A 9,556-nucleotide genomic window follows, 5' to 3' on the forward strand; every position below is an offset into this window, starting at 1 on the left:
GAGTCAAAAATGCCTATTATGCATTGTAAGGGAAGTCCTAAAAACACGTGCCCCCCAGCATCAAGCAGTTATTCCCACAGGTGACAGTCTTAATATAGCAATACAGATAAATCAAGGAAGCTGAAAGGGCCAATTACCCATACATCTCATACACCTCATACACAGTCCATTCCCAAAGGAATGTTTCTATAAAGTTATATAAAGCTCAAACTGTCACAATCCAGAACAGTGGAGTTCTACCCCTTCCCCTTTGTTTGTACTTAAATTAAGGTCTGGAAGCCATTTTGAACAGATCAGCTCGATGCCTTGGGAAGAAGCACCTGGAAACACCACGGTCCTCCTTCCTTCCCCTTTTTAATGATGTGCACAGCAGAATTAGAGCAAAGTCTAAGAGGCGGGCTTGTCTTTATTTTCTTTTTTAAAAGAATTTAAATAGTTTTCATTTATTACTGCTAAGTCTCTTTTCCCGATTGCATTGTCCTGCGCTGCTGAATGAGAATGCTTTGTAGTTGTTTATGTGGTTTCCTACTTCACAGTATAGCTTTATAAGAAGAGAAAAAAATACTAAGAAAATCCATTGTCAAAGAGTTACCCAATGCCAAAGGCGCAATTACGTATTAGCATGTGGCTGTATTACACATCACAAAGTCATTTATAAAAAAAAGATGAGAAGAGCTTATTTTTGGTTTGCAAATCAACAGCACACCCATCAAGTTGGCAGAATTGCTTCAAACAAGAGTCTCCTATCAAAGATTCAGAGTGAAAAGGATTTTTTAGTTTAAATACGGTCTTGGAATTGTATTTTTTTTTAATACTTCTCATACAAGTAAAATTTCACTATATTGCTGAAACAAATCTAAAACTATCACTTGAAAATAGAAATATGTAATTTTTAACTAGCAAAGACTTTGTATATTCAAAACAAATTTGCATTCATTAAGAACATATAAATTTTAGCCACTGATGCCACAAATATTTATGCCTAATATTTTACTTCTAGGTCCAAAAGGATGGCATGTGAACAACATGTGATGGCATGTGTTCATTTAAGCATCAGCAAGAAAGGCGATTTTTTGAATCAGGTTGTGTCTTGGAAAGGTCTCATGCAAAATCTCACAAAAAAAATCACTTTTAAAAGAGAAGCAGTATTTTGAAATTTTATTCTGAATTTGGAATTGCAGTACATATGGGAAAATTGCACTCTGACAATTTCAAAACAATGACTACTCAAACAAGAAGCTCCCCCTCCTCTTGTTGTAGCTATTTCACTCCAGATGCAAAGAATGTGAGAACACATTCACCCAATTTGCTTCCCCAGCACTGTTTCCTACTAATTCAGAAATTAACAGTTCAAAATATCTATGTGGAAACAGTAAAGGATGGATAAAAAAAGAAATAAAAAAGCAGAAGGAGAGAGAAGAGTAGAAAATTTGAAAATTATGAAGGTTATTCTAATTTAGAAACAGCATTCAGAACCTGCAAACATATGACCAAATCCAAACACCTAAAGCATAGCAGATCCATGCATCATCCAGGGGTTTGAAAGAGTATTTCTTGTTACACACACAGAATAACTTGGTAGCATTACCTTTGTCCAGTCTTGTAGCTTGTGCTAGCTTTTTCTGAGCCTTCACTTTCAATTGCTGGAGGGGAATTGAAGCTAGTGCTTTCTGCTGAATAGAAGGATTCTCATACATCAGTACAAGGCGCTCAAAATTTGTCTGAAGTGTTTTCAAGATATTTGCAGCCTGCAAAAGGATTTTCAGTCACAAGATGATTTATGAACTTCCACCTTAAGCCATAATAACCAATTATGACCAAGTCATAATTCTATACTCATAGTTATATTATGTATTTCTTTACAGGTGAAATGTTTATTTGTAAAGACACCAATAAAAATTGCAGACACCACCAGCCAAATTGTAAAGCCAGCCTTGTCATCTTTGAGCATTCTCAATGGTTTCCTGAGTGAAAAGTGTACTGATACAGAAGAGAGGAGAAAATTATTTCTAAAGACACCTCTGATGGTAAAGTTTTTGACTTGTATCCCCCTACCGCCCATTTCTTTTGGGCACGTTTTACCTGAAATCCACAAAAGAACCTGCAATTCATTCCATTTCCTGGACACCGCTGCACCAGTTCTCAGAACTCTATTATTGATGAATGCTACTTTTCTATTTCTTATTCAGGAATGCTGCTTGTTTATTTCTACTTCCTTCTCTGACAGATCAACACTGATACAGATTTGAATAGATAGGCCTGTGACCATATACTGAATAGTGTATTTCACTAGAAATCAAATACAAGAACTAGGCTTCTTCAGTCAGTTATCCTAAGAGCCGTATCTACAAAAATAAATAGCTAAAGTTAATAATAGTGGAGTTAGTAGCTGAGCAAACTATATCCTCCCATTTAAAGGGAGGCAACACAAAAAGTGAAATGGGATTTTAAAATTAAGTCTGGCATGTTTTGGGGAGAAGTCTGTGGCACTGCTAAATTACCTTTTCTCTACAGTTTGATCATGCGTCAGTCTTTAGCCTTGTTGACTACCATCTTTGTTTCATCAGAAATCCCACACTTTCCTGAGATGCAAGCAGCAAACGCAACACAGTACACAGGTGTGAGAACTCTTCAGAAGACAATTTCTTTCACAGGAGCATTTAAATTAGGAATGATTATTTTGATGCTGGACAGTACTACAGGACCAGTCCTTACTTTTCATAACTGCTGAAACAGAACAGAACTGGTTTCGCTCTTCCTGGAGCTCATCAGCTGTAGGTAACTGGTTTAACATCATGAACCCAACTGTGTTCAGATTTCACTTTAATACAGGTTGAAAGAACAGAAAATAAGGGAAGTTAGGGACTGCCAATGGCTTACAGATTTTCATGTTCTGTCAGCTTCCTGAAAGAGCGTTCAGAGATATCACTCAGCACAGCAGAAAGTCTCCCAGATTCTTTGACAATTCATATTTTCCCCCTGTCAAACACCATCAGTGTTACAGTAGTGCTTAACTGGTTTCATGGAAGCCACTGTATACCAATGAAGTCTTATACAAACATCTAGAAGTGTGGTGAACCTCAAATTTAAGTTTTGATACCTCTTTGCTCCTTTAATCACTATGTCATCAGGAAGGGATTAGAATCCATCCATCAGAACAGTGACTAGACAGAGCTTTCCTTTCTGCAAGTTTCAAGAACACTTTATAAGAAATGCAGAAGAAACACAGATGAGGGAAAATAACGATGGGTTAGGTCACTATCACTGTGCCATTTAGGAATATTCCTGCGTTGTCTTAGATAAGCCACTTTTTCCTGTGCTTACCAGGACTCCCATGAATCACAGGTGTAATGCATAGGCAAGAAATAAAAATGCTTGCACTACAGAAATCACTCTGAATATCTCTGACATCTGACAGCAGTGCATACAACAATAACACAACTATACCTCTGCAGTATACTCACTGAAAAACAAAACACCTACTGCTGCACAAGGAAAATGGCCTAGTCATAGACAGAATGTATTTTATAGACTTCTTTCCAATCAGCCCAGACTATACAGACCAAATTCAATGGCTCACAGACCTATCAGTGTAATTCCCTGAAGAGATCAGCTGAAATATAGCATTTTAATAGACTGCTGACATTGCATTACCAATGTCTCTAAATTGTAGTAAGTTTGGTCCCACCACCTATGTTGAATCTCAAAAAGCATGGAAAAATAATAGTTGCAGAAAAATGGATCCACAACTCTGATGACTAGCATAAATCAGGGCAGAATAACTACAGATGAGAACTATTAACCTCCGAATACATTGCATCAACTTGAGAACTGCAACATTTTTCTCATTAAAAGTTCTATTGATCTTGCAAGGCTTTAAAGGTTCCAGCACTAAACCAGTACTGCAGCATGTCACTACTGAGTTTTCATAATCACTTCCAACCACCATTGCAAAACGGGATGAAACAGTAAAAACCAAGAAGCAGACCAAAACAACAAAAAAAACCCACCCCAAAACCTCAAACAAATACAAATAAACCCAGTCGTTAAATTTTAGAGGCAACTACTAGCATGTTGACATAATTAGATGAAATGTTCAATATTCAAGTGCCTCCAGCAGTTCCTTTCCCAAAGGACATTATGGGTGATGATGGGTCACTGAGCGCTTTCTCTTCCCAAAAGCCATCACTTCAATCTATGCTTTGCCATTTCTCTTCCACTGATCTTGGGTAGGTATTAGGAAGAAACTGTATGTCGTAGTTCAGTATCCAATAATATACCATTTAGAAGACGCAAGCTCTGTTCAAGGAGCTATAAGCAGCAAGCTTCTGGAAGTATACATCTTAGACCAACTTTAAGACATCAGTGACACTGGTTCTAGGGGGAAAAAATTCTTTAGAAAGTGAAACCAAAGCATCCTTCAAACCTTCTATCAAAAGGCATACCTTCATTTTCAAAGTTGTATGAGGCCAGTTAACATCAGACGAAATGATGCCCCTCTGTCTTGATAGGGAACCTCATCTCAACAGTTTGGAAAAGGGAAACATAGCCTAAATAACTACAGATTTAACCTTGTCTGGCTAAATTCCTGTCCCTCACAACAGTTGCATGTGAAAAAAAAAAGCTCTCCTCACAGGCTACACATAGAGGTCACAATGCGTGGACTGAGAGGCCAACAATTATAAACAATGCAATTGTGCTCCCGTTTTTTTGCTGTCTCTCAAATACCAAACACAACATACAGCCCTAGTCTTAGTTTCCCTCCCCTTCCTCTGTTCCCCCACCTTGCTGTTCCTTTCCAATACAAATCAGCATTTTTTCCATGACACCCTGATCAATAAAACATACAATCTTGTCCTAAAATTCTATTTACAGCATATTTCATATTGAAGTTAAATGGAGACTGAAGAAAATACTCAAAAACTTCAGAAACCATTGGAAAAATAAAAATATTCCTCTAGTCCAATCTCCTGCTCAAAGCAAGATTAGCTATGAGGTCAGACCAAGCTGCTCCGGGCTTTATCGAGTCAGGTGTTGAAAACACACACATTTGGAGACTACAAAGCCTCCCTGAGCAACCCGCCCCAACAGTTAACTCTTCTTCAATCTTTACATTCAAGGTTAGTGCACCTACAAAGTTTTCAGGTTATAATTACCATTTCAAGAGATTGCACAAGTGATGTTTCTGGTTGCTGACGGGTAGGGGCAAGAACAGAGGCAGCAGGTCTTGAAGGCTGATGTGCCACTGTCTGAGTGCTGGCCACAGTTTCAGAGGATCCTGATCTGTGGATTTGATTTGACTCATTCAGTCTGCTACTCCTCTCTCCAGCAATTAAGTCTCTGATTTTACGTAGCTGCTCAATCGAAGCTTCCTTAGGGAAAACCAGGTGAGTTTCTCCCTGAAATTTAGACAAATTAATGCAGCAGTTAATGCAGATCTAAGCTAGTCAGCAGTTTGTATCTATTACCAACAGCTGTACCATTTACTGGAAGTTAGAACACTAAGGCTTGGCAGGATTCAGCCTTCAGATTAGGTCCCTTACAGCAGAAGCTATTAGATCAAGAACCTACAGTCAGTCTAGAGAAAAAGGGCTCACAACAACATGCTTTTGTTAGTAACTTATTTTGCAGAGTGATACGGACAACGCAATTATGGTTTGGCAGAGAAAGCAGCAACAACAGAAATGAACAGCAAATTCTCAGTTCCCACAGTACAGCAGTGAAACGCTAGGCAACACAGAAAGACAGCCAATGTTGGGGGAAGAAGCCTCTAGAATGGCATCTGCTGAGAATTCCCTTCTATACCAATATCTTTTAGATTTTATTAAGTTTTCAGATAGGAAATATTATTCTTATTGAGACTTGTACCCAGCTTGATTTCTGTGTTCCCATTTTTGATCGTAACATGATTACTGGTAGCATAACCCAAGATTAGTAATTAAGACAGAAGCAAATATCAGTGTATTTAACATGAAGAAATAGGTTACTAAAACAGGAATATCCTGAGGCATTCATACTTTAAGAGTTTCAGTTTCTACCACTGCAGCACTTGTATTTATTAAACTGAGTAATTTGTTTATCCACAGTTACCTCAGGTCACTTATCATCGCAGATGCAGTGCTTTGCTTTAACACTTACAATCACCACAAAACTAAATGGAATGTATCAATCCAACAGAAGAGTCCTCATTTTTTAATTGAAAAAGTTGGCTTACCAAGCAGAGACAAAAGAAGGAACAATTTTAGTTATCACAGTTGAAGAGAAGTTTGTGAGCTCCAGCCTTAATTGACACAATAATCGTAAGACTGAGCCAAAATGCTCTTAAAGATCTGACAGAAGTGGGAATAGCACTTTACAACATGTTGAAGATGACGATGTTATTACTGCTCGAGTGCTCCACTAGCTACACTCACTACTTCTTGGCTAACGCACATCATTAAAAGTCATCTCCTGAGCACCAGCATAAGAATAAATCTGCAGATCATTTCTCCCTTTGCAGTCACCACTTCTTTCAGCATACTTATTTTTTTTAAATTAGGGCAATTACACTAATTAACTTTACCCAAAAAGAAGGCAGAGGTCTCATGACAGCTGGATATAAATAATATAATGTATGCACCCATACAGAAGTGTGGCATTAAATAGACAAATTAAAGCAAAGCTAGAGCAAGAGCTTTGCACCATTAAACAAGAGTTGGGTTTTCATCCCAGCTCTCCTACAAAGGCTGCTTCTAGCTTTACCAGCTTTGACAGTTTAAGTTCTACGAAGACAGGGACTATTTTCAAGACACAAAGCAACCTTTGAAATACATTTTTTTGACTGCAACAGAATCAAGATTCACTCAAGACTATTTCAGGATGCAGTCTCGTAACTGTTTTAAATGGGTAAAAGTCCCACCCTCCCACTACTTCAATAGTCTGTTGCCATCCACTGCTGTCATGACAACACGAGTACTTCTGCAGCTGCACTGTGAACTGGCTGAAAAAGATTTCTGCTTTTGTTTTGGGAGAGTAATTTTTAATCAGATCAACTTCCCTTATCTAACTCACTATGTGTAGGAACAAGCAGCAGGAGAGCAGGACTACCACCCCCTCCCTCTTCCAGATGACAGTTTCAACACACAGATTTACAATACGGAAACTACTGTCTGATGATGCAGTCTGTTGACCACTTAACAGTGAGCTGCTACTAAGTGAAGGGGGTTTCACCCCATTTCCCACCGTTTCCTTTGTGCCAGCGTAGATACATATCTGGCCACTAAGCAAACTAGTGCACCTGAACAGCAGGAAACCAATCTTATCACAGATCAGCTTACCTCTAGCTCCATCAGATTTCTGAAGTAGCCTCATCTACATTTTCTGTTAGTTAACTGCAAATATTTGCAAACACAGATTGAAAGAAAGTTAAGGAAGTAGCAACTGGTTTATAATCTAGTGCAAGTAGTAAAGGAGGAAAAAAAAAGTCTAATTTTAAATTTTAGTGTGTAAATTGACAAAGACAACAGAAACTACTAAGTTGTACTCACCTCTTGGAAACCCATCTCAAATAAACATTCAACTGCTCCTCTGACAGGCAACAGCCTTGTGGAAAATGCTGGATTTCCAATCCGAATTAATCTATACTTTTCTTCATAAGGATTCCTGAAGAAATTGAAAGTTTTAATTATATTTGCAAATCAAGTAAACACTTAAAAACTAGGTAACTGTATTAAGCAGCATTAGTCATTCATAAGAGATTTTTTTAAAGTTTAATTTCATTCACACCATGTAGGCAGAATGTGAAACCCATCTAAAACTTTGACTTAATTCATGTCCTTCTGCATTTACTTTGAGAGTTACAAAATTGGATCTAAATTCTAGTTTACAACTTAGGTTCATAAATATGCGTTTTGTAGTCCTAGCCAGCAGGGCTTAGTCTGCAGTGACACTTACAGACAACTTCAGGCCCCCCCTTAGCATTCCAGTGGAACACCTCAGATCAACGATGGATGGTTTCCCACTATGGAAGCTATGCTAAACTTCCTGGTTCCTACTGTTGACTCTTTGCTTCTTGAAGGGCTACCTCTCAGTTCCGCTTTCCTCTTTCAGCTCTTTTAAACCTTCTCTCGCCTCTTTCTTTAAAAGGAGTCAGGCCAGGACCCACTGTTCTCTGTCACACAGCAGTTTTTGCAAGTGGTTGACAAACCAGATATAGACAGGGAGGGGCAGCGCATACATCTTGAAGTGCCTGAAGACATCAAGGTCAATCATACACGTCAGTGTGTATATATATACTACAGAGCCACCTTGCAAAAATATAGCTGTAATTAACTCTTGATGTCAATCTGACTGAGTCAGAAGAGAAAGGCAACAGAATAATCAAGTTACTAATTTAGCATTACTTGTTATGCATCCACTGATTTTCAGGTGCTTAAAGGCTTGCAGAGTCAGGGCCAACACAGACTTTTATGTTTAACACAAAAAAACAAGCCCCCCAAAACAAACCAACCAGTAATAAATAAAGAAACAAAAATCCAGGCCAATGCACACTCATGTGAAAAGTAACCTTATTTTTAAGTGACGACAAAAAGAAGCGAGATGTTTTTGAACTTGGATATTACACAACCCAATGGAACCACAGGGCTCATCTCCGAGATGGTGGGTCTGCTCTGGAAGCCCAGAAATAAATTGCTGTGTGCGAGCGTTTCATGATAAACTGCTTCTCCAGCTGCCTTCAGTAACCCAGCAGGAACGGCCAACTTCACACGCCGCCTCTTGTTTTCCTACAGCCGCGCCAGCCAAAACGCCGGGCTTGCCAGGCCGCTGCCGCCCGGCCTCTGCCCACCGTGCCCTTCGGCACCCACGCACGACCGAGAGCGGCGAGCCACGGCCATGGAACCGGGCGCTGGCCCCACGGCGGGACAAGCCAACCCCCCACCTCGGATCCCGACGGGTCCCTTTCGCGCCACGGCGGCCGAAAGCCCCGCCAGCTGCTCCCCGCAGGCAGAGCGCGGGGCTGAGGCGAGCAAGTTTCCTGACAGGGCGGCGGCCCGCCGGGGAGCCTCCCGCCCGGCCCCGCTCACCGGAGGATGTTGTCCGCGTAGGTGAGGAGCAGCCGCGAAGCCTCCAGGAAGATCTCCCGCCCGTTCTGGCAAAGCTCGCTCACGGCGGGGGAGGAGAGGCCCACAGCGGCCGCCATCGCCCCAGTCCCGCCCGTGCAGCGCCGGCGGCACCTCAGCGCTGCGCCAGGAGCGCACCGCAGCGCGCACGCGCGACCGGGGCCGGACGGTCACCGCCTTCAGGCCCCGCCCCCCGCGGGTTGTAAGGGGTGTCTTAAAGGGCCAGAGCGGCCCCGAAGCCGGTGATCGTAGAATCATAGAAGGTGTTGGGTTGGAAGGGACCTTTAGAGGTCATCTAGTCCAACCCCCCTGCAGTCAGCAGGGACATCTTCAACTAGATCAGGTTGCTCAGAGCCTCATCAAGCCCGGCCTTGAATGTCTCCAGGCACGGGGCCTCCACCACCTCTCTGGGCAACCTGTTCCAGTGTCTCACCACCCTCATTGTAAAGAACTTCTTC

The 9,556-nt window shown here is 41.0% G+C and overlaps 1 protein-coding gene across 1 annotated transcript in view; it reads right to left on the bottom strand.

The window, feature by feature from the left end:
- NGLY1 (N-glycanase 1) overlaps positions 1 to 9,243 on the bottom strand; it is a 28,035-nt gene extending 18,792 nt beyond the window's left edge. The window contains exons 1-4 of the mRNA XM_063325212.1: positions 9,063 to 9,243; positions 7,527 to 7,641; positions 5,157 to 5,399; positions 1,589 to 1,748 (exon numbers count right to left, since the gene is read on the bottom strand). Coding sequence (XP_063181282.1) covers positions 1,589 to 1,748; positions 5,157 to 5,399; positions 7,527 to 7,641; positions 9,063 to 9,178 — 634 coding nt within the window. The 5' untranslated portion in view covers positions 9,179 to 9,243. The remainder of the gene's footprint in view (positions 1 to 1,588; positions 1,749 to 5,156; positions 5,400 to 7,526; positions 7,642 to 9,062) is intronic.
- Between the last annotated feature and the right edge of the window lie 313 nt (positions 9,244 to 9,556).

Source organism: Chroicocephalus ridibundus, chromosome 2, assembly GCF_963924245.1.
Source record: "Chroicocephalus ridibundus chromosome 2, bChrRid1.1, whole genome shotgun sequence".
NCBI classification, from domain to species: domain Eukaryota; kingdom Metazoa; phylum Chordata; class Aves; order Charadriiformes; family Laridae; genus Chroicocephalus; species Chroicocephalus ridibundus.